The sequence below is a fragment of the Sphaeramia orbicularis genome, chromosome 22 (genome assembly GCF_902148855.1).
Source record: "Sphaeramia orbicularis chromosome 22, fSphaOr1.1, whole genome shotgun sequence".
NCBI classification, from domain to species: domain Eukaryota; kingdom Metazoa; phylum Chordata; class Actinopteri; order Kurtiformes; family Apogonidae; genus Sphaeramia; species Sphaeramia orbicularis.
Genome location: NC_043978.1, coordinates 16,541,766 through 16,567,411, shown reverse-complemented (window position 1 = coordinate 16,567,411; position 25,646 = coordinate 16,541,766). Strand labels below are relative to the sequence as shown.

The window sequence follows — 25,646 nt, the reverse complement described above, 5'->3', positions numbered from 1 at the left end:
AAAAATGCAATATAAAGATGAAAATATTACAATAAATGGTGATAAATTACTGAACCCTGTAAAGCCTGAACCATTAAATCACTGACAGAAAATTCCAGTTCTTTGAAACTGGAGCCTTTATTGGCCCTTCTGAACAACCAAAAATATATATTTTTTAAATATCAATTTCCATGTATGAGTTTCAATTTTGTATCATATTTGATACATCGGGTCTCAATGCTCAAATATTATTTTCGAACCAACAAAAACATAATACAGGGTGACACAAAAAAACAGGAACTTTTTAACAATCCAATAAAACCAAGAGTGATGGAAGAAAAATATTTTATTCATAGTAACTGAAACCTTAAAACATGCCATTTAAGAAACAATGACGGAATTTTCATTTTTAAAAAATTACTTCCTGTAGATGGCGTCCTTCTGTACGAATGCATTCTTGAAATCTGCTGTTGAGATTCCTCATTGACCGCTGCAACATCTCAGCTGGGATACTGTGAATTTCATCCTGAATTCTCTGTTTTAACTCATCCACAGTTCTTGGTCCAGTCGTGTACACTTTACTCTTGAGATAGCCCCACAAGAAAAAATCACAAACGGACAAATCTGGCGATCTAGGGGGCCAGGGAATGTTACCGAATCTTGAGATCACTCGGTTACCGAACAATTCTCGCACAGCCGCCAATGGTTACTAAAATGGGGGTGTGTTTACTTGCTCAAGGTCACTGTCTCGCAGTGCTGCCACTTGCTCATGTCTGCCAATACGCACTTCAAAAATTCCCGTTTTTTTGGGTCACCCTGTATAACACAAACATGTCTAACAATTTGGTAATTCCTTTTCTAAATTGCCAAAGTTCTTCCTCCTTCCTCATTAATGACAGTCTTGTAGTGTCACTGGAAAGGCCTCTGGTGAACGACGCCCCCCCCCCCCCCCCCCCCCCCCCATCTTTTTACTCACAAAGATATACTGGTCCTGAGCTAGATGTCAAAATTTAATAAAAGCAGTGTTTGAAGTCAGTACTACTTATTTTACTGGCGTAATGATATTGTTGTGATGTGTGCTGTGGTTTGAGTCACTTGTAACCTGCTGGTCCAATAGGAGAGCGCAAAACATCCAAGATGGCTTTGACCAGGATGTGAGCTTCCAGCGGTTCGGATGAGGAAAACACAACAAAAAGTTTTAAAAAGCAATCAAAAATATGCTATATGCACCTGATATCTGCAGAAAAAAAGACCAAATACAGGATTTTTCAGCAAAACGATGGGAAACTTTTAGAAACTGCGCTTAACAATAGCTTTGTTTGAGTGATGAGGGCAAGCTGATACTTAGAAACACTGTATCAGTATTGACTTTGACTATGTTCCAGAAGATGCTGGGTTCCATTTAATAATGGATAATAATAATAATAATAATAATAATAATAATAATAATAATAATAATAATAATGGATCTCATTTTGTAGCTGTGCCACAAGTGTGCAGTATACAGAGGAGACTCAAACAGTTCTGAAAAGTGCAGTTTCAGACTGATCTCATGAAATTGTGTTGGATGTGACGCCAGTTTATTGCATTTGGTGTGCTATACGTATGTATTTTCATCCTTTTGTGTGTTATTTTACGCCATTTGATGGTGTGTCAATGCACTACCCGCTAATTGTGCTAGCCGCTAACCCTACACCTAACCCTAACTGCTAATTGTGCTAGCCGCTAATCTGGCTAATCGCGCTAATTGCTAACCCTAAACTTACCCCTAACCCTAAACCCACCCCTAACCCTTGCCACTAATGGCGTGCTATTTTATGCGGCTTAACCCTCCGGTATCCGGGTGTGCTTATTAGGCACACTTAGCACTTTGTGTTAAAAAACTTAATATTATTTTTCACAATTTAAATAAGGTTAGAATTCAAAAGTTGTTCATTTGTGCATGATCTTTAAAATTCTGGCCACCAACTAAAATTTGCACATTGTAAACAAAAGAAAATTACAAGACTAGCATCTGTCTCCCAAGTGTGCCTAAAACGCACTATTTCTTCCATTCTAACCACTGTTTTTGATCCGAAAGCCATTAAGGCATAAATCCTGCTTTTCCTGATATCTGGGCTTCATTTGTGGGGGGAGGGTCTAAATGAATTTATTAATGTTATTAATGTTGCAAAAATCAAATAATATGTAATCCAATTTTTATGTAGTATTTTGAAAAAACAAACAAACATATTTTGTGTTTTTTGCATCAAAAAATGTAGTGACATCATGATGAAAAGAGATTGTATAAAGGGTTAAAAAAAATCTAAAATGAATGATTATTTGCTATGTATGATTAGGGCTGACCTTCATTTACAAAATAAAATCAAATTAGAGCAGAAAAATAAATCAATATATAATATTTAATAGTTTGATTTATAGGTGTGTCATTTTGGCACACTTGGTGATAGATGCTAGTATTTTTGTTCATTTGACCTAGCGCCAAAAATAATAATGCAAATTAACCGATGTTCGAGTTAATCATTGACATATGCCAGGATGAAAAAATCAAATAATATGTGATCCACTTTTTATGTAGTATATTGAAAAAGAATGATTTTTTTGTGTTTTTTGCATTAAAAAAAATGGTTTGTTTACATTACAAACACGGCATTTAAAGGGTTAAAAAATGTGACAATTACTGAGTATTTTGTATTTTTATTTACGGCTCAAGTTGATGAAATAGAAAAAAGTGTAAAAGAGTTAAAAACAAACTGTATGAAATTTTCTTTGACATTATTCCACAAGTGTGCCAAAATGGCACACTTGGTGCTTAATAAGGGCCTTGCTGGACGGGATACCGGAGGGTTAAATATACACTCTGAAAGCTTATAATGCGTACAGATAACGCACCAATTAAAAGTGGCGTGTTATCTGTACGCAATTCATGATACCATGTTGGCAGGTTTTCCATAAACAGAGCACATATGGAACCTACAGGTGAGCATGTTTGCCTGCCCTACACTTTACACTGCTGCCGGTAAATATCTGTCATCTGTGAGGTCACATAAGGTCACATAGTAATATAATGTCCAAGATACTTGATTTCATCGGTGACATTTATAACATTACACTGGTCAACAACAAATTTATTGTTTAAGTTTTTTGAGCTGATTTAGGATAATTTTGGTGTGCTGAATCCAAAAATCACATTCATTTTGCTCAATCAGGTCAACTTTCTAAACTATTGGCTTTTTAACATTTTTGCTTACATTTATGGGCATTTTCACATCATATGATACAAAATTCTCTCATATTTCTTGCAATAAACAAGTTCTGAAGATTTTACTTTTGCCAATTTATGATTGTTTTTTTTTTAATATTACAGGTGAATGAAATGGCTTCGACTAGAAGATCTTGCAAAAATAAGCCTGACGTATTCTGCTACATCTGCAGTGAATACACCATTGTACCTAACAGGAATCAAGTCACAAGTTTCATAAAGTGTGCTTACCAATCTTATTTTGGTATTAATTATTATATTTTGTGAGAAGATCAAATTTTTCTAAATCAAATTAGCAAAAAAAACCTGACCTGATTGAGAAAAACAGATGTCATTTTTGGATTTAGCGGTGCAAAATGGGCCTAATTCAGTTGAAAAAAACCTTGACAACTTGCAAAACATATTTTTTTGTAACCCAGTGTTATCGTTAACAAAAACTAACAAAATGATGAAAACTAGAATCATAAAAATATTTTTGTTAACTGAAATAAATAAAAACTATAATTAAAAGAAAAAAACGATAACTAACTGAAACTGTATTGTGTGTTTATAAAATTAACTACGACGTCTAAAAATTATAGATCAAATTCCCTTAGTTCCCTGACGTATTCTGCTACATCTGCGCTGAATACACCATTGTACCTAACAGGAATCAAGTCACAAGTTTCATAAAGTGTGCTTACCAATCTTATTTTGGTATTAATTATTTTATTTTGTGAGAAGATCAAATTTTTCTGAATCAAATTAGCAAAAAAACCTGACCTGATTGAGAAAAACAGATATCATTTTTGGATTTAGCGGTGCAAAATGGTCCTAATTCAGTTGAAAAAACCTAGACAACTTGCAAAAAACATTTTTTTGTAACCCAGTGTAATGGGTCACATTGCAAAGTGCTATAACTTGAAAACAGTTGAAGATACTGATGTAATTACTATTGGCAATAGGTAGGAAGTCATATATTGGCTTTCATTTGGTGGCATGACCTTTGACCTTGAGTGACCTTGAAAGGTCAAACGAATGTCAATTAATGTCTTTAAATATGCAGTTTGACTACAGGACCTATTTTTAATAAATAATACAGCTGTTTGCACAAGTATTAGGACCACACATCATTCACCTGTATTTATGTCATGAGCTTTTGTTTAGTTTGGGGCAGCTGAGGCCTATATGGCTGGAGAGTTGGCTTGTGACTGAAGGGTCGCTGGTTCGATTCCCTTGACTGACCGAGAGTAATTTGCTGATGTGCCCTTGAGCAAGGCATTTAACCCCCCTGTTTGCTCCCCTAACCCAGTGTTATCAATATCTTCAGTGTAATTTTTGCATTTCCGATCGGATTGGACCCTTTGTTGGGCCTGTTTTGGCCCACGAGCCGTATGTTTGACACCTGTGGTGCAGAAGGTTGAAGGTAAGTAGGTGTATATTTTCTGTACACACCTTTGGAAACTGTACTTTTCCGCCGGTGCCCTGGATACCAACCATCCTCTTACTGCAAACGTCTCAATCAGTCGACAGCAGCTCAGTGTTACTCACTCAGTTCCCCCCGTTTCTCTCCTAAACACTGAGTTTATTCAGAGCTCATCCTTTCTCTTGGACATAAAGACACGGCGCCGGAGCGGCTTGGACAATGACTTTAAGACATGAAGTCATGGAGTGAATACATGTATTGTAGCTGCTGCCGTTCTCAGAGCCCTGATACACTGATCCCACAGGAGCTTTGTCAGGATGTTTCTGATCCCCCAACACTGCTGATCTGCACGTCTTTAACCCTTCCACGAACAACTGTCTGGACTAGACACTCTTACATAAGTGGTCAAAAAATGAACCGCGGTGAAATTAATGTGTTTTTATGGTACTTTTGTTCAGGTTTCAGCTTTATGTTTATTCAGTCGTCATCCATAAAACAGGAAATACAAACAATGAGACTGATTTTAATCAACCGACTAGGAGTTCTGTTGAGACTGAACAGGTTTAGGCAGAAGCTAAATGTTTATATATGCCAAATCAAATCAAAATCTGTTTTTTTTTTGTTTTGTTTGTTTGCTTGTTTTGTTTTTTTAAGGCTACCAATCAAAACATCAAATTATTACTATTTCAATGCATCCTGCAGTAAAATCCATCAAAATAAATCTGTTTATTTGATCATTTGAGTCACGATCAGATGTTACGACCACACAAAAAAACAAACAAACTGATGCATTTACAGAAGTTAATAATGCAGGCCCTGGGTTTAACCATCTAATCTACTCTGATCAGTATTTTTTTTTCAGTCTATTTTCAACAAAAACTAAAAATTAAGAGCAGAATTCAAGCTAGAAATAAAAATTTTACAGCATATTTTGATTTGTAATAAAATAAAATGCATCTGCTACAGGGCTGGTTAGATTTTTCTTGATAATATTCAGCAGAAAACACAAATCTGAAGTAAAAATGGATGATTTAAGCTCAATATTCTTGCAGTTCAAAGGAGAAAAAAGTGATTTTGAGTCCAATATACAAAGATGTTTTTGGCAGTGATGTGTATTTCAATGCATCCTGTAGTAAAATCCATCAAAATAAATCTGTTTATTTGATCATTTGAGTCACGATCAGATGTTACAACCACACAAAAAACACAAACTGATGCATTTACAGAAGTTAATAATGCAGGCCCTGGGTTTAATCATCCTCTAATCTACTCTGATCAGCATTTTTTTTCAGTCTACGTTCAACAAAAACTAATAAGTAAGGGCAGAATTCAAGCTAGAAATAAAAATTTTACAGCATATTTTGATTTGTAATAAAATAAAATGCATCTGCTACAGAGCTGGTTAGATTTTTCTTGATAATATTCAGCAGAAAACACAAATCTGAAGTAAAAATGGATGATTTAAGCTCAATATTCTTGCAGTTCAAAGGAGAAAAAAGTTATTTTGAGTCCAATATACAAAGATGTTTTTGGCAGTGATGTGTATTTCAATGCATCCTGTAGTAAAATCCATCAAAATAAATCTGTTTATTTGATCATTTGAGTCACGATCAGATGTTACAACCACACAAAAAACACAAACTGATGCATTTACAGAAGTTAATAATGCAGGCCCTGGGTTTAATCATCTAATCTACTCTGATTAGCATTTTTTTTTCAGTCTATGTTCAACAAAAACTAAAAATTAAGAGCAGAATTCAAGCTAGAAATAAAAATTTTACTTCATATTTTGATTTGTAATAAAACAAAATGCATCTGCTACAGGGCTGGTTAGATTTTTCTTGATAATATTCAGCAGAAAACACAAATCTGAAGTAAAAATGGATGATTTAAGATCAATATTCTTGCAGTTCGAAGGAGAAAAAAGTGATTTTGAGTCCAATATACAAATATTTTTTTGCAGTGATGTGTATTTCAATGCATCCTGCAGTAAAATCCATCAAAATAAATCTGTTTATTTGATCATTTGAGTCTCAATCAGATGTTACGACCACAAAAAAAAAAAAAAAACAAACTGATGCATTTATAGAAGTTAATAATGCAGGCCCTGGGTTTAACCATCCTCTAATCTACTCTGATCAGCATTTTTTTTCAGTCTACGTTCAACAAAAACTAATAAGTAAGGGCAGAATTCAAGCTAGAAATAAAAATTTTACAGCATATTTTGATTTGTAATAAAATAAAATGCATCTGCTACAGGGCTGGTTAGATTTTTCTTGATAATATTCAGCAGAAAACACAAATCTGAAGTAAAAATGGATGATTTACGCTCAATATTCTTGCAGTTCGAAGGAGAAAAAAGTTATTTTGAGTCCAATATACAAAGATTTTTTTTGCAGTGATGTGTATTTCAATGCATCCTGTAGTAAAATCCATCAAAATAAATCTGTTTATTTGATCATTTGAGTCACGATCAGATGTTACGACCACACAAAAAAACAAACAAACTGATGCATTTACAGAAGTCAATAATGCAGGCCCTGGGTTTAACCATCCTCTAATCTACTCTGATCAGCATTTTTTTCAGTCTATTTTCAACAAAAACTAAAAATTAAGAGCAGAATTCAAGCTAGAAATAAAAATTTTACTTCATATTTTGATTTGTAATAAAACAAAATGCATCTGCTACAGGGCTGGTTAGATTTTTCTTGATAATATTCAGCAGAAAACACAAATCTGAAGTAAAAATGGATGATTTAAGCTCAATATTCTTGCAGTTCGAAGGAGAAAAAAGTTATTTTGAGTCCAATATACAAATATTTTTTTGCAGTGATGTGTATTTCAATGCATCCTGCAGTAAAATCCATCAAAATAAATCTGTTTATTTGATCATTTGAGTCTCAATCAGATGTTACGACCACAAAAAAAAAAAAAAAAAAAAACTGATGCATTTATAGAAGTTAATAATGCAGGCCCTGGGTTTAATCATCCTCTAATCTACTCTGATCAGCATTTTTTTCAGTCTATTTTCAACAAAAACTAAAAATTAAGAGCAGAATTCAAGCTAGAAATAAAAATTTTACTTCATATTTTGATTTGTAATAAAATAAAATGCATCTGCTACAGGGCTGGTTAGATTTTTCTTGATAATATTCAGCAGAAAACACAAATCTGAAGTAAAAATGGATGATTTAAGATCAATATTCTTACAGTTCGAAGGAGAAAAAAGTTATTTTGAGTCCAATATACAAAGATTTTTTTTGCAGTGATGTGTATTTCAATGCATCCTGTAGTAAAATCCATCAAAATAAATCTGTTTATTTGATCATTAAAGTCACGATCAGATGTTACGACCACATAAAACACAAACTGATGCATTTATAGAAGTTAATAATGCAGGCCCTGGGTTTAATCATCCTCTAATCTACTCTGATCAGCATTTTTTTCAGTCTATTTTCAACAAAAACTAAAAATTAAGAGCAGAATTCAAGCTAGAAATAAAAATTTTACTTCATATTTTGATTTGTAATAAAATAAAATGCATCTGCTACAGGGCTGGTTAGATTTTTCTTGATAATATTCAGCAGAAAACAAAAATCTGAAGTAAAAATGGATGATTTACGCTCAATATTCTTGCAGTTCGAAGGAGAAAAAAGTTATTTTGAGTCCAATATACAAAGATTTTTTTTTGCAGTGATGTGTATTTCAATGCATCCTGTAGTAAAATCCATCAAAATAAATCTGTTTATTTGATCATTTGAGTCACGATCAGATGTTACGACCACACAAAAAAACAAACAAACTGATGCATTTACAGAAGTCAATAATGCAGGCCCTGGGTTTAATCATCCTCTAATCTACTCTGATCAGCATTTTTTTCAGTCTATTTTCAACAAAAACTAAAAATTAAGAGCAGAATTCAAGCTAGAAATAAAAATTTTACGGCATATTTTGATTTGTAATAAAACAAAATGCATCTGCTACAGGGCTGGTTAGATTTTTCTTGATAATATTCAGCAGAAAACACAAATCTGAAGTAAAAATGGATGATTTAAGATCAATATTCTTACAGTTCGAAGGAGAAAAAAGTTATTTTGAGTCCAATATACAAAGATTTTTTTTGCAGTGATGTGTATTTCAATGCATCCTGTAGTAAAATCCATCAAAATAAATCTGTTTATTTGATCATTAAAGTCACGATCAGATGTTATGACCACATAAAACACAAACTGATGCATTTATAGAAGTTAATAATGCAGGCCCTGGGTTTAATCATCCTCTAATCTACTCTGATCAGCATTTTTTTCAGTCTATTTTCAACAAAAACTAAAAATTAAGAGCAGAATTCAAGCTAGAAATAAAAATTTTACTTCATATTTTGATTTGTAATAAAATAAAATGCATCTGCTACAGGGCTGGTTAGATTTTTCTTGATAATATTCAGCAGAAAACAAAAATCTGAAGTAAAAATGGATGATTTACGCTCAATATTCTTGCAGTTCGAAGGAGAAAAAAGTTATTTTGAGTCCAATATACAAAGATTTTTTTTGCAGTGATGTGTATTTCAATGCATCCTGTAGTAAAATCCATCAAAATAAATCTGTTTATTTGATCATTTGAGTCACGATCAGATGTTACGACCACACAAAAAAACAAACAAACTGATGCATTTACAGAAGTCATTAATGCAGGCCCTGGGTTTAACCATCCTCTAATCTACTCTGATCAGCATTTTTTTCAGTCTATTTTCAACAAAAACTAAAAATTAAGAGCAGAATTCAAGCTAGAAATAAAAATTTTACGGCATATTTTGATTTGTAATAAAACAAAATGCATCTGCTACAGGGCTGGTTAGATTTTTCTTGATAATATTCAGCAGAAAACACAAATCTGAAGTAAAAATGGATGATTTAAGATCAATATTCTTACAGTTCGAAGGAGAAAAAAGTTATTTTGAGTCCAATATACAAAGATTTTTTTTGCAGTGATGTGTATTTCAATGCATCCTGTAGTAAAATCCATCAAAATAAATCTGTTTATTTGATCATTAAAGTCACGATCAGATGTTACGACCACATAAAACACAAACTGATGCATTTATAGAAGTTAATAATGCAGGCCCTAGGTTTAATCATCCTCTAATCTACTCTGATGAGCATGTTTTTGTCTATTTTCAACAAAAACAAAAAATTGAGAGCAGAACTCAGGCTAGAAATAAAAACTCTACACCATATTTTGTTTTGCAATATAAATAAACTGCATCCACAACAGGGCTGGTTACATTTGTCTTGACAATATTCAGCAGAAAACACAAATCTGAAGTAAAAATGGATGATTTAACATCATTTGCATCTCAACAGACAAAAAAGTGTCCAAGAATCAAAGATGTTTTGCAGTCATATGTGATTATGTTCAGCAGAAAATACAAATCTGAAGTAAAAATGGATGATTTAAGCTCAATATTCTTGCAGTTTGAAGGAGAAAAAGGTGAGTTTGAGTCCAATATACAAAGATTTTTTGCAATGATGCGCATTTCATTGCATCCTGCAGTAAAATCCATCAAAAATAACTCTGTTTATATGATCATTAAAGTCACGATCAGATGTTACAACCGCACAAAGACACAAACTGATGCATTTATAGAAGTTACGAATGCAGGACCTGAGTTTATGCTTCCACTAATCTACTCTGATGAGCATTTTTTCAGTCTACCGTCAACAAAAACTAAAAATTAAGGCCAGAAATCACGTTAGAAATAAAAACTTTACAGCAAAGTCTAATTTATAATTTATAGACTTGATAATATTCAGCAGAAAACACAAATCTGAAGTAAAAAATGGATGATTTAAGCTCAACATTCTTGCAGTTGGAAGGAGAAAAAGGTGATTTTGAGTCAAATAGTCAAATGTTTTTTACAGTGATGCATATTTCAATGCATCCTGCAGTAAAATCCATCAAAAATAAACCTCTTTATATGATCGTTAAAGTCACAATCAGATGTTACAACCACACCAAGTCACAAACTGACGCACTCATATAAATTACTAATGCAGGCCCTGGGTTTAACCGTCCTCTAATCTACTCTGATGAGCATGTTTTAGTCTTTTTTCAACAAAAACTAAAAATTGAGGGTAGATCTCAGGTTAGAAATAAAAACTTTACAATAAAATCTAATTTGTAATCAATGGACTCGATAATATTCAGCAGAAAACACAAATCTGAAGTAAAAATGGATGATTTATGCTTAATATTCTTGTAGTTTGAAGGAGAAAAAAGTGATTTTGAGTCCAAGAATCAAAGGCGTTTTGCAGTGACGTGTATTTAAAACTATTTCAATGCATCCTGTAGTAAAATCTATTAAAAAAAACATCTTTATACAATCATTTAAGACATGATCAGATGAAAAAACACAAACTGATGCATTTACGAAAGTTCAATATTCAGCAGAAAACACAAATCTGAAGCAAAAATGGATGATTTGAGCTCAACATTCTTGCAGTTTGAAGGAGAAAAAAGTGATTTTGAGTCCAATACTCAAATATTTTTTTACAGTGATGCGTATTTCAATGTATCCTGTAGTAAAATCCATCAAAATAAATCTGTTTATTTGATCATTAAAGTCACGATCAGATGTAACAACTGCACAAAGACACAAACTGATGCATTTATATAAATTAATAATGCAGGCCCTGGGTTTAACCGTCCTCTAATCTACCCTGATGAGCTTGTTTTAGTCTTTTTTTCAACAAAAACTAAAAATTGAGGGCAGAAATCAGGTTAGAAATAAAAACCTTACAACAAAACTTAATTTGTAATTAATGGACTTGACAATATTCAGCAGAAAACACAAATCTGAAGTAAAAATGGATGATTTATGCTTAATATTCTTGCAGTTGGAAGGAGAAAAAAGTGATTTTGAGTCCAATACTCAAATATTTTTTGCAGTGATGTGTATTTCAATGCATCCTGTAGTAAAATCCATTAAAAAAAAATCTGTTTATTTGATCGTTACAGTCACGATCAGATATTACGACCACACAAAATCACAAACTGATGCATTTATACAAGTTTCTAAGGCATGCCCTGAGCTTAATCCTCATCTAATCTACTCTGATCAGCATTTTTTCAGTCTACCTTCAACAAAAACTAAAAATTAAGGCCAGAAATCACGTTAAAAATAAAAACTTTACAGCAAAACCTAATTTGTAATTTATGGACTTGATAATATTCAGCAGAAAACACAAATCTGAAGTAAAAATGGATGATTTAACATCATTTGCATCTCAACAGAGAAAAATGTGTCCAAGAATCAAAGATGTTTTACAGTGATGTGTGATTATATTCAGCAGAAAATACAAATCTGAAGTAAAAATGGATGATTTACGCTCAATATTCTTGCAGTTTGAAGGAGAAAAAGGTGATTTTGAGTCCAATATTCAAAGATTTTTTGCAATGATATGTATTTCAATGCATCCTGCAGTAAAATCCATCAAAAATAAATCTGTTTATTTGATCGTTAAAGTCACGATCAGATGTTACGACCACACAAAAACACAAACTGATGCATTTATAGAAGTTACTAATGCAGGACCTGAGTTTATGCTTCCACTAATCTACTCTGATCAGCATTTTTTCAGTCTACCTTCAACAAAAACTAAAAATTAAGGCCAGAAATCACGTTAAAAATAAAAACTTTACAGCAAAACCTAATTTGTAATTTATGGACTTGATAATATTCAGCAGAAAACACAAATCTGAAGTAAAAATGGATGATTTAAGCTTAATATTCTTGCAGTTTGAAGGAGAAAAAAGTGATTTTGAGTCCAAGAATCAAAGACGTTTTGCAGTTACGTGTATTTAAAACTATTTCAATGCATCCTGCAGTAAAATCCATAAAAAAAACATCTTCATACAATCATTTAAGACATGATCAGATGCAAAAACACAAACTGATGCATTTACGAAAGTTCAATATTCAGCAGAAAACACAAATCTGAAGCAAAAATGGATGATTTGAGCTCAACATTCTTGCAGTTTGAAGGAGAAAAAAGTGATTTTGAGTCCAATACTCAAATATTTTTTTACAGTGATGCGTATTTCACTGCATCCTGTAGTAAAATCCATCTAAAGAAATCTGTTTATTTGATCATTAAAGTCACAATCAGATGTTACGACCACACAAACTGATGCATTCATATAAGTTCCTTATGCAGGCCCTGGGTTTAACCGTCCTCTAATCTACTCTGCTGAGCCGTCTGAAGTTGACTGAGTAACCACGGTGTCTATTATAAACCACGGCTGTTAATTTAGAGTCAAATATTTGTGGTGAGCTTACCTCTCGTCGCCGTGACGCCCAGCAGCTCTGTTTAATCTTCCAAACCACGGCGGCAACCAGGAGCAGAGACAGGAAGCAGCTGTGGACAAACAGGGGAAAAGAAGAGTAAAAAAAACCCCAGAAAATGATGAAGGCGAAGGATAAGAAACAGGAAAAACTGCGAGGCTCGAGTCCCGTTGGCGGTTGATAAGAGCATGACAAAGTGTTTCAGTGTCTTCCATACAAATAAATCGATGGACACTGATTTACTCCTGCAACACATGCATATTCATGTGTTTTAAAGTCTGGCAGGTTGTGACAGTGGCAGCGCTTTTAGCCTGCATCGATTTGTTTTATTATTATTTAATTTAATGGGTCAAACTTGATCCGACCTGCAGGATTTTTATTCCATCCTGATACAAAAGTCGTCGCCTGCTGCTCGTCCATAATAAATACAACCTTTAAAGTCATTTTGACAAATCAATCAGTCCCGTCTCTGCACCCAGCGGCGTCGTAATTACAGCAGAGTTAGGATACACACTGTTCCGGAAGAAAAGGACGACGTGGTTTTAAAAAACACGCTGCAGATGTGTAAGTGATGTGAACAGACTGGGAACGAGAAGCTGAAATATCACAGGTTCACTCCATACAAGGTGGATGTGAAATGGTGTTAAACAGAAGAAGAAGAAGATGATAATGATGATAAAGAAGAGCGAGTTTCAGAAACACAATCATTTCCTAAATCAACACCTCTTGTTTTTCTAACGCAACCTGCTTGACGTTAATTTTATGCCAAAACTTTGTGAATTTTGCTGTTTTGACTCTTGACATCTTTGTCGTTGGAAGTTTTTTCTGGTTTCTCTAGTTTTTCTTTGTTTTTGTTTTTTTTGCTTTCAAAACAGATAAAGTTTATTCGCCATTTGTGCATTTGTTCAGGTACATATGATTCTTATGCAGATGTAGCCCTGATAAAAAAAAAAAATATATATATATATATATATATATATATATATATATATATATATATATATATATACAGGGTGGGGAAGCAAAATTTACAATGAACATTTAGTTGTTTTTTCTCAGCAGGCACTACGTCAATTGTTTTGTAACCAAACATATATTGATGTCATAATCATACCTAACACTATTATCCATACCTTTTCAGAAACTTTTGCCCATATGAGTAATCAGGAAAGCAAACGTCAAAGAGTGTGTGATTTGCTGAATGCACTCGTCACACCAAAGGAGATTTCAAAAATAGTTGGAGTGTCCATAAAGACTGTTTATAATGGAAAGAAGAGAATGACTATGAGCAAAACTATTACGAGAAAGTCTGGAAGATACTATTAAAGAAGAATGGGAGAAGTTGTCACCCCAATATTTCAGGAACACGTGCGTAAGTTTCAGGAAGCGTGTGAAGGCAGTTATTGAGAAAGAAGGAGGACACATAGAATAAAAACATTTTCTATTATGTACATTTTCTTGTGGCAAATAAATTCTCATGACTTTCAATAAACTAATTGGTCATACACTGTCTTTCAATCCCTGCCTCAAAATATTGTAAATTTTGCTTCCCCACCCTGTGTGTGTGTGTATATATATATATATATATATATATATATATATATATATATATATATATATACTACTAGTTCTAAGTTCAGTTTGAGTAGTAATACACTACAAACAAAAAGTTAAAGAAATTTCCTTTTTTTGTAATTTTTTGTGTCATTTTTGCTGTTTGTAAATACCACTATGCACTGTAAGCCCGGAATTTGTATTTAGTAAAATGCTTTAATTACAATGCACTTAAATGATTTCAGTTTTATGATGTTACTATAAAATGTTAAGTATATTCTACTAATTTGTAGACATAGTTGAAAGTACCAAAAAGTTTAAGTTGAATGGAATTAAATCGCTAAGTTTTAGTCATGACCACACCTTTTTATCTTCGCATTGCATTGTGGGTATTGGGCATGTTGTTGAAAATGTGTTATTTTTCTGTGCAGGGGTTCAGCAGGGTTGTGGTGTTAGTGTTAATTTGGATTTAATGTGTGTATGGCAGCGTTTATTGGCCTTTTTGTGTTTGTTTTTGTACTTTTGTAGAGCTGCACCATGAGTCAGAGCCATAGGAAGAACAATGGATTTCCTGTTCATCTGAGACTGTTATTGTACAATAGAAATCTTAATGTTTTGTCAAATTAAAAGCACTTCCTGTACTTGCAAATGACATTGAGCTAACTTCCATTCATGCTACAATATATTAAGTTGAATAATTTCATAACTGCTTTGGTCAGGAATAGGATTTTGAGTTTGATTAACTTAAAAAAACTTGTTTAATCAATGATAAATTAATCTGGCTGCAATTGAGAAAATTAGTCAGTGTAACCTAAAATGCTGAGTTGAATGGTTGGATAGTGGGGTTGATTTTACAACAGATTTAAAGTACAAATAACTTGTCTTTTAGTGTTTTCTACTTAATACTTTAAGTTCAATACTTTTAGCATTAAAGTTGAACCTACTTAAAACAATTGATTAGTCGAGCATTACTCAAATCATTTAATTGCAATCACTTGCCTCAATTTTTTTGAGTAAACTCTACTTATCCGGGCTTACAGTGTGTCTGGTCATTTTAAAAAAAATGTGTTTCAATTCAATTCACACACAAAAAAGTAAAAAGCGCTGTGCAAGAATCCCAACTGAAAAAAAAAGAAAAAAAAGCTCAAAAATTTAAAATATCCTGAACTTTTTATTTGTAGTATAGTACACTGCAAAAAATCCAAATCTTACCAAGTGTATTTTTCTCATTTCTAGTCCAAATATCTCATCACACTTAAAATCAGACATAATCACCTAAAGAACAACTTTTCAGTGAGATATATTATAACTTATTTTTACACAATAAAAACACAATTTCAAGAAATCTTACCAAGATAATTTTCACTTATTCCATTGGCAGATTTTTGCTTGAATTAAGCAAAAAAATAAAAATCTTGAATTAAGCAAAAAAAAAAAAATCTTGAATTAACATATAGAAGTTCTCAATTCATCATAGTAGTGTTAACAATCCAAATATGGCCGACAAAATAAAGGAAAAACCTTAAGAAACATAACAAACGTAGATGTTTCCACAGATGTTGCTCTGGCAATGCAACCTCAGCTGATTCTGACGTTGGATAAAAATCATAATAGGAAAATTGACTCTGAGGGAAGGTTCATTGTTGGGGCATAGATGGTAAGAGTGTTCAATCATGAAAAAAGGTAAACGACACGCACATCCAAAATTAGAGGTGTGCAGGATCCCAAAAAGTAGAACATGAAAAAATAAAGGAAGGCACTCATATTTGTAAACAGATATTAATCAAATTTCTACAGGTCCATGTAGTTATACTGTCCATCTGAATGTGGTGACAAACACCACAGCATGTGTGCACAGTTCTTATTAACAAAAATACAAGAACAGATTTACAAAAGCAAAAACAAAAGAAAAAAATGAAAAAAATTTATATTGGGCAACGTTGAGATACATCCAAACAGAAATCAAAACCGCAGTGTTGGAGTGAGGATATATATACTACATGCAACGGGAGTGAAGTGGTCTATGTGAAGATTGATTTTAGGAACGTATGAGGAATTGTGAAGAGTCTATAAAAATGGTCTGAGATCAAATTCTTCATTGAGGCCTTTGGGGTTAAGTGTATATAAAGCAGGGGTGTCACACATGCGGCCCAGGGGCCAAAGGGTCCAGTTCGGCCCCTGGGATGTTTTTGCCAAGTGCAAAAATTCCACAGTCTTGAATTGAATTAAGCAAAAAAAAAAAAAAAAAAAGCTTGAATTAAGGAAAAAATCTTGAATTAAGCCAAAAAAAAAAAAAATCTTCAATTAAGTAAAAAAAAAAAAAAAATCTTCAATTAAGTAAAAAAAAAAAAAAAAATCTTCAATTAAGCAAAAAAAAAAAAAATCTCAAATTTAGCAAAAAATCTTCAATTAAGCCAAAAAAAAATTATTCAATTAAGTAAAAAAAATCTTGAATTAAGCAAAAAAAATAAAATGAAATCTAGAATTAACAACTTAATTTTTTTTTCTTTGTATCAGTGCAAAAAATAACATTAAATTATGAAATTATTTACATTTACAAACTATCCTGTAACACTAAAATGAATAACCTGAACAAATATGAACAACCTGAAATATCGAAAGAAAATTAAGCACAATTTGAACTATTTTCTGCCTGTTCCTCAGTGTTCAGTGTCTTTGTAGATCTGATCCATAATGCACATGGACAAATGATACGTTGAGGAATAATATTGTTAAAATTGCACTAAATTTCCTTACGTTTTGTAATTTAAATTTCATTTTTTTCAGGGTTTTTTTTTTTGGATAGTTTATAAAAGTAAGTATTTTCATAATTTAATGTTTTGTTGGTTTTTTTTACACTAAAACAAAAACAAAAATTTGGAGTTGTCATTATTTATAGGTTATTATGTTATTATTTTTCTGGTCCGGCCCACTTCAGATCAAATTTAGCTGAATATGGAACTGAACTAAAATGAGTTTGACACCCCTGCTCTAAAGTATAAATCCAAAAAGCCTCAAAAATATGGGTGACAAAATAAAGGAAAAACCCTAAAAAAAAAACATAACAAATGTAGATGTTTCCACAGAGATTTGCTCTGGCAACGCAACCTCAGCTAATTCTGACTTTGGATAAAAATCATAATAGGAAAATTGACTTTGAGGGAGGGTTCATTGTTGGGGCATAGATGGCAAGAGCGCTCAATCACAGAGATGGTTGGAATGGATTGTGTTTCAGCTGCAGATGTATGGGACAGACATGAGTAGACCAGGTCAGGAGCTGTGGTCAATAGTGGACATTTATGATGGTGATGCTCGTGCATTGGGGTCACTGCAGATCAATAGGATGACTGATCGCCTTTATCCTATGATGAAATGTTTTTAATCCCACTGTTAGTAATCTCCACCAGGATAATAACTCCTCCATCCAAACGACACGAGGACTCGGTAAAAGGTTTGACGAGTGTGGAATTGATGCGAATTAAACGCTACGGCCTTCACGGCTGCTGAATCTGAACCTAAACGAACACTGATGGGACGCCCACATGTTAGACGGTAAATAGGATTTACCCCCACACACACCCCACACCCCCATTTATGTGGTGGACTGAAGATGCTGTAGGGCAGGGGTGTCAAACTCATTTTAGTTCAGGGGGCCACATTCAGCCTAATATGATCTGAAGTGGGCCGGACCAGTGAAATTACATAAAAAATAGGTTAAGAACTTATAAATAATATCAACGCCAAAGTTTTCTTTATGTTTTTGAGTGAAAAAAGTAAAGTTCCGTAATGAAAATGTTTACATCTACAAACTGTACTTGAACATAACAAGAACAAATATGAACCTGAAAATTCTTAAGAAAAATAAGTGCAATTTTAACAATATTACGCCTTAGTTTATCATTTATACATGTGCATTACAAAGTACAGATCACAGTGGATCTACAAATACATAAAATATTTAGTAACAGGCAGAATATTGGTACAATTCTACATACGTCTCTTAAGAAATTTCATATTGTTCATATTTGTTCAGGTTATTCACATTTTTTGTAAAAGGATAGTCTGTAAATATAAACATTTTTTGTGTAATTTTACTTTTTTTACACAAAAAAAGGCCAAAATTTGCATTTGTCATCATTTATAGGTTGTTTCTATATATAGTAATTATTTGTTTTAATCTGTTTATTTCTTTGTATTTTATGGATTGTTTGTTTTATCTTGTTATGATCTGAAGTGGGCCGGACCAGTAAAATTATATTTAAAAAAATAGGTTAAGAACTTATAAATAATATCAATGCCAAAGTTTTCTTTATGTTTTTGAGTGAAAAAAGTAAAATTCCGTGATGAAAATGTTTACATCTACAAACTGTACTTGAACATAACAAGAACAAATATGAACCTGAAAATTCTTAAGAAAAATAAGTGCAATTTTAACAATATTACGCCTTAGTTTATCATTTATACATGTGCATTACAAAGTACAGATCACAGTGGATCTACAAATACATAAAATATTTAGTAACAGGCAGAATATTGGTACAATTCTACATACGTCTCTTAAGAAATTTCATATTGTTCATATTTGTTCAGGTTATTCACATTTTTTTGTAAAAGGATTAAATATAAACATTTTTGTCTAATTTTACTTTTTTTTTTTTTTTTTTACACAAAAAAAGGCCAAAATTAGCATTTGTCATCATTTATAGGTTGTTTCTATATATAGTAATTATTTGTTTTAATCTGTTTATTTCTTTGTATTTTATGGATTGTTTGTTTTATCTTGTTGTACAGTGTCCTTGGGTGTCTTGAAAGGTGCTTATAAATAAAATGTATTGTTATTATTATTATTATTATTGTTGTTGTTGTTGTTGTTATGATTGTATTTTACTGGTGGACTGAAGATGCTGTAGGGCAGGGGTGTCAAACTCATTTTAGTTCAGGGGGCCACATTCAGCCTAATATGATCTGAAGTGGGCCGGACCAGTAAAATTATATTTAAAAAAAATAGGTTAAGAACTTATAAATAATATCAACGCCAAAGTTTTCTTTATGTTTTTGAGTGAAAAAAGTAAAGTTCCCTAATGAAAATGTTTACATCTACAAACTGTACTTGAACATAACAAGAACAAATATGAACCTGAAAATTCTTAAGAAAAATAAGTGCAATTTTAACAATATTACGCCTTAGTTTATCATTTATACATGTGCATTACAAAGTACAGATCACAGTGGATCTACAAATACATAAAATATTTAGTAACAGGCAGAATATTGGTACAATTCTACATACGTCTCTTAAGAAATTTCATATTGTTCATATTTGTTCAGGTTATTCACATTTTTTTGTAAAAGGATAGTCTGTAAATATAAACATTTTTGTCTAATTTTACTTTTTTTTTTTTTTTTACACAAAAAAAGGCCAAAATTTGCATTTGTCATCATTTATAGGTTGTTATGATTGTATTTTACTGGTCTGACTCATTTCAGATTGAATTGACCTAAACTGATTTTCACATCTTTAATTGTTAATATTGTCATTATAATTTTTGCATTTCACAAATTCATCCCAGGGGCCGGACTGGACCCTTTGGCGGGCCAGTTTTGGCCCCCGGGCTGCATGTTTGACACCTGTGCTCTCGGGCATGTAGTGGAAGACCCTTCAAAGTGGACAAAAGATTCTCAAACACAAACCTATAAATGATCAAATCAGAGAAAGTGATCCTTTTCACAGTGGTCTCTTATTTTTTTTGTTTTTCCAGAGCTGTCTATTGGCTCCTCCTCCTGTCAGTGTCCTTGATCAAGGTATTGATGAAGATCTGGAGTTGGTCCCCAAGCACCTTCAATGGAAGTTCAATGCTTCTAATGTGCTAATGCTAATGCATTAGCACATTAGAAGCACATTATGTTATCGGTTGGTTATTACGTTATTGGCCTGGTAAAAAAAAATTCTTAATAAGTTATTACGTTACTGGCCAAAAGTTAAAATGTTATCGGTTCAGGACTTTTATTACGTTATTGGCCTATTACATTTTAAAAATGCCAAATTTATTACGTTATGGGCAGTGACGTGCAGTGGGGTTCATGGCTGGGGAGGCACTGACTCTTTCAGAGCCAGATCTACAAACATATGGTGGCCTGAGAAACTGGAATAGAGAGAGTGAGCAAAAGGAATGGCCTGGGTATGTGGGCTCTGCATCAGGTCAGCATAGGTAGACTGGCAGGAACTCAACAGGAAACCTTCAAAAAGAGCCATTTCAAACTAAAAATAAAAAAAGTTTATGGTCTTACCTTTATTTGTACATGAAATGTAATCCTCCATTTTTGATGAGGTGAATTAAAGTGTATAAAAAACAACGAAGAAGATTACAAGCGCATGAATCTGTGGACTCACAGGCGCCATCTGTCATGAGGCAGGGGTACTGTTTGCCTCCCCTAGTGACTTTTTCACTGCGGTTTTATAGTTAATCTGCGAGCCTAAACACATTACAGAAATACATTCCATATGTTATGAAGATTATGGAAGGATAGAGCATATAATCAGAGTGTTTGAAAGCATTTTAACTGCGATATACAGAGGGACAGTGACACAATATTTTCATCGGTACCAGCAGAGTTCATGAGGGGAGGAGACAGTTCTGGAGGCACAGCACAGCACTGCCTCACAACGCATCTCCTCCCTGTATTTGAACGGAGCATGCGGAAATTATGCTGTTCTAATTGACAAAAAAATATAATAAATAAATAATAACAATATTGGATTCGAATGGAAAATGAGTTTATAGGACATACCAGCTGACAACTATCAACATTTATTATATTTTATAGTCAAGTTTTTTTTTCTTTTCAAGGTTGACAAGGGAGGCTCTGCCTCCCCTGCCTCCTCTGACTGCACGTCACTGGTTATGGGTCATTATTACGTTATTGGCCTCTACAGTAAGACTTAGATTTTTTCCAGTGCAGTGATTTATTTTGTATTTTACTGTTCATTTTCGCTGTTTGATACTGGTGCAAAATCAATATAAAAAAAGTTCTGGGAAAAACAAAACCAAACAAAAAAACACTGACAGGGTATCCTCAGGTTCAGGTTGAAACAGAGGTGATACAGGAGTTTCCACATAAAACAGGAGTTGTCATGGATGTCCACAAGACGATAGCGTAGCCCGGGGTTATGACAGTTACACCATCACAACATGGAGGCTCCGGGACGACGCGTTATTCACACGTCTGATCTTAGACCCACCCGTTGTGTTCACGGTAAAAGTCCAAGGTATTCACTGCAGGACTGAAGTTACAGTACATTCACATGAAAAAAAGCCAGGCCAGTTGTTTGTGCGCCAATATCCAGTGAAAACAAAAGAGGAAAAAGAAAAGAATATGGAGGGAGTGATTCAGCAGACGTGGGCAGCTTGGATGGTCTGTTCAGCGAAGACCGATTGGAAGGAAATGAATAATGTTTCCATGAATGCAGGTGCTGCTCAGCAAGGACATGTGCATGCTGTTTTTGTTTCAGATTATTATAAAAGTTGTGTGTAAACAGACGTATGCTGATAAATACTATTATTGTGTTCATCAAACAAACAGACGGGGATTGGCGAGTTTTGAATTTTGCACAACAGGATGTTGAACCTGTGAGTCATTTTCAGAGGTCATGTGTCTTTAGTGAGTTCCTATTCTTGCCTGTGGACTTCTGTTAACCCTCTAACCCAGGGGTGTCAAACTCATTTTAGTTCAGGGGCCATATTCAGCTAAATTTGATCTGCAGTGGGCCAGACCAGAAAAATAATAACATTATAACCTATAAATAATGACAACTCCAAATTTTTGTCTTTGTTTTAGTGTAAAAAAGAACATTAAATTATGAAAATACTTACTTTTATAAACTATCCAAAAAAAAAAAAAAAAAAAGAAAGAAAAAACTGAAATTTAAATTAAAAAACGTAAGAAAATGTACTGTAATTTTAACAATATTATTCCTCAGCTTCTCATTTCTACATGTGCATTATGGATCAGATCTACAAAGACACTAAACACTGAGGAACAGGCAGAAAAGAGTTCAAATTGGGCTGAATTTTCTTCAGACATTTCAGGTTGTTCATATTTGTTCAGGTTATTCACATTTTAGTGTTACAGGATAGTTTGTAAATGTAAATATTTTTATAATTTAATGCTATTTTTTGCACTAAAACAAAGGGAAAAAAATGAAGTTAATTCTAGATTTTTTTTGGCTTAACTGAAGATTTTTTTTACTTAATTGAAGATTTTTTTTTTGCTGAATTCAAGATTTTTTTTACTTAATTGAAGATTTTTTTCTTTTGGCTTAATTCAGGATTTTTTTTTAACTTAATTAAAGAATTTTTTTTGGCTTAATTGAAGATTTTTTTTTTTTTTTTACTTAATTGAAGAATTTTTTTTTTTGGCTTAATTCAAGATTTTTTTTTACTTAACTGAAGATTTTTTTTTTTTTTTTTTTGGCTTAATTCAAGATTTTTTGTTAAATTTGAGATTTTTTTTTTTGCCTAATTGAAGATTTTTTTTTTTACTTAATTGAAGATTGGTTTTTTTTGCTTAATTGAAGATATTTTTTTGGGCTTAATTCAAGATTTTTTCCTTAATTCAAGCTAAATTTGTTTTTGCTTAATTCAATTCAAGACTGTGGAATTTTTGCACTTGGCAAAAACATCCCAGGGGCCGAACTGGACCCTTTGGCGGACTGCATTTGGCCCCCGGGCCACATGTTTGACACCCCTGCTCTAACCCCTGAGACATTCTTTGTGCTGTGAATTTAAAACGTTATTATATTAAATTTAAAACGTTATGTTACGTTATTTGATGATGAGAATGGGGGTGGGATTAATTAAGTTTTTCTTCTTCCCGCTCCTTTTCAAGTGTAGATGAATGATTTTGGAATTTTAAATTTGCATATATTCTGTAAATGCTTGAAATAAACAAATTTTTAAAAAAAAATGTTGTTGGTTTCAGTGTCTTAAAGCTGCTGTGAGTTTGTGTTTGTGTTCCTTTTCTTCAGTGGTTTTGTTTTAGGGTCAAAACAGGTGAAATAACAGAAAAAGATAAAGAGAGGAATATAAGTTTGACAGGTTTTTACTGAATAATCTACTCAGAATGTACATCAGTAAGAGATTTAGGATGCTGGACATGAACTGTGAACTAGAACAGACTGAACAACTCAAAGTATTTGAGTTTTGGCCCAGAAGTTTTTGTTTTGGGGCTCTTTTTTTTTTTTTTTTTTTTTTTTTTTTCTAAATTAGTCCAACTGCTTTTTGGCATCTGGTTGAACTCCAAAAAGCAGTTACAGGACAAAAAAATAAATAAAAAATAAAATAAAATAAAATAAGCAACAAAATTAACAAAAATAGTCAAAGTGATCAATGAAATGAACAAAAATGAAATTAAATAAAATAACATAAACAAAATAAGCCACAAACAGAACAAAATTGAAGAAAACAAAATTTTAAAAAACTAAAAACAAAATGTAGATAAAAAAAAAAAAAACAGCCAAATGAACAAAATCGAATAAAATATTTATGAAATAAGGAGAAACATGAAAAAATATGCAAAAAATGAACTAAAATTAATAAAATAAAATAAGCAACAAAATTAATAAAAATAGTCAAAGTGATCAATGAAATGAACAAAAATGAAATAAAATAAATGAACATAAACAAAATAAGCCACAAACAGAACAAAATTGAAGAAAACAAAATTTAAAAAAAACTAAAAACTAAATGTAGATTAAAAAAAACAGCTAAATGAACAAAATCAAACAAAATATTTACAAAATAATGAGTAACATGAAAAAATATGCAAAAAATGAACTAAAATTCATAAAATAAAAATAAAATAAGCAACAAAATTAACAAAAATAGTCAAAGTGATCAATGAAATGAACAAAAATGAAATTAAATAAAATAACATAAACAAAATAAGCCACAAACAGAACAAAATTGAAGAAAACAAAATTAAAAAAAACTAAAAACAAAATGTAGATTAAAAAAAAAAACAGCTAACTGAACAAAATCGAATAAAATATTTACAAAATAATGAGTAACATGAAAAAATATGCAAAAAAATGAACTAAAACTAATAAAAAAAAAAATAAAAGAAAATAAAAGAAAATAAGTAACAAGTATTTGAGTTTTGGCCCAGAAGTTTTTGTTTTGGGGCTCTTTTTTTTTTTTTTTTTTTCCTTTTCTAAATCAGTCCAGCTGCTTTTTGACACCTGGTTTTTCTATTATTTGATTTTTTGTGTATTATTTATCATTATTATTATTAGTTTCCTATTTTTTTTTTTTTTTTAATTTGTGTATTATTTATTATTATTATTATTATTATTTTTTGTCATGTTTTGTATTATGTCTGTGTCTGAAATAAACTAACCTAACCTAACCAAACTCCAAAAAGCAGTAACACGGTCAAAACTCAGTAAAAACACAGCAATAAATAAATAAATAAATGAAAATCACCACAACACTGGAAACAACAGTACAAACAAAAAAACAACAAAGAAAACAGTATATATAATGGTGTAAATAAATCGTACATTCAGAACGCTCACCACAGACACATCAGGAATTAAAGGGTTAATATGTAATAATGGTGGGGGTCATCTGTGATTTCGTAACTAAAATTCCACTCCAATTATTTACCCCATTTCAGCCAAATGAGGTCATGTGATAATATTAGCCCCTTGTGGACCAACATGTCAAATATTTGGAGCGATCTGCATCATTTCTTGTTTCCTCTGCAGATTTATTCCTGTTCGAGGACAATAGATGGTTGGTGAGGACAAATCAAAGTTTTAAAGTGTTTTGCTGGAAATTCAGCAGGCTCATGTCGCAATATAGGACGGGTATTCACTGAAAGAGCAAACTTAAATCCTTCAGAAGAGTGAAATCTCCAAAGATGATGAAATGGATGACAAGCATGGCAGCAACAGTAAGGACGCTTTTTTTTTTTTTTTTCCTCTCTCTCTTTTCAACAGGTTGAACCGTTTTCTGTCAGTGGTAGTCTGGTAGTCTATTTAATAGTGAGTCTGTAATGTCAGAAGGTTTCTGGAAAAAACAGAATTTGTTTATCCTGTGTGAAAG

General features: G+C 32.4%; 1 protein-coding gene across 1 annotated transcript in view; it reads right to left on the bottom strand.

Moving 5' to 3' along the window:
• Nucleotides 1-25,646, bottom strand: part of atrn (attractin) — a 607,345-nt gene that overhangs the window by 162,118 nt on the left and 419,581 nt on the right. The window contains exon 26 of the mRNA XM_030126085.1: nucleotides 12,982-13,060. Within this exon, the coding sequence (XP_029981945.1) occupies nucleotides 12,982-13,060 (79 nt within the window). The remainder of the gene's footprint in view (nucleotides 1-12,981; nucleotides 13,061-25,646) is intronic.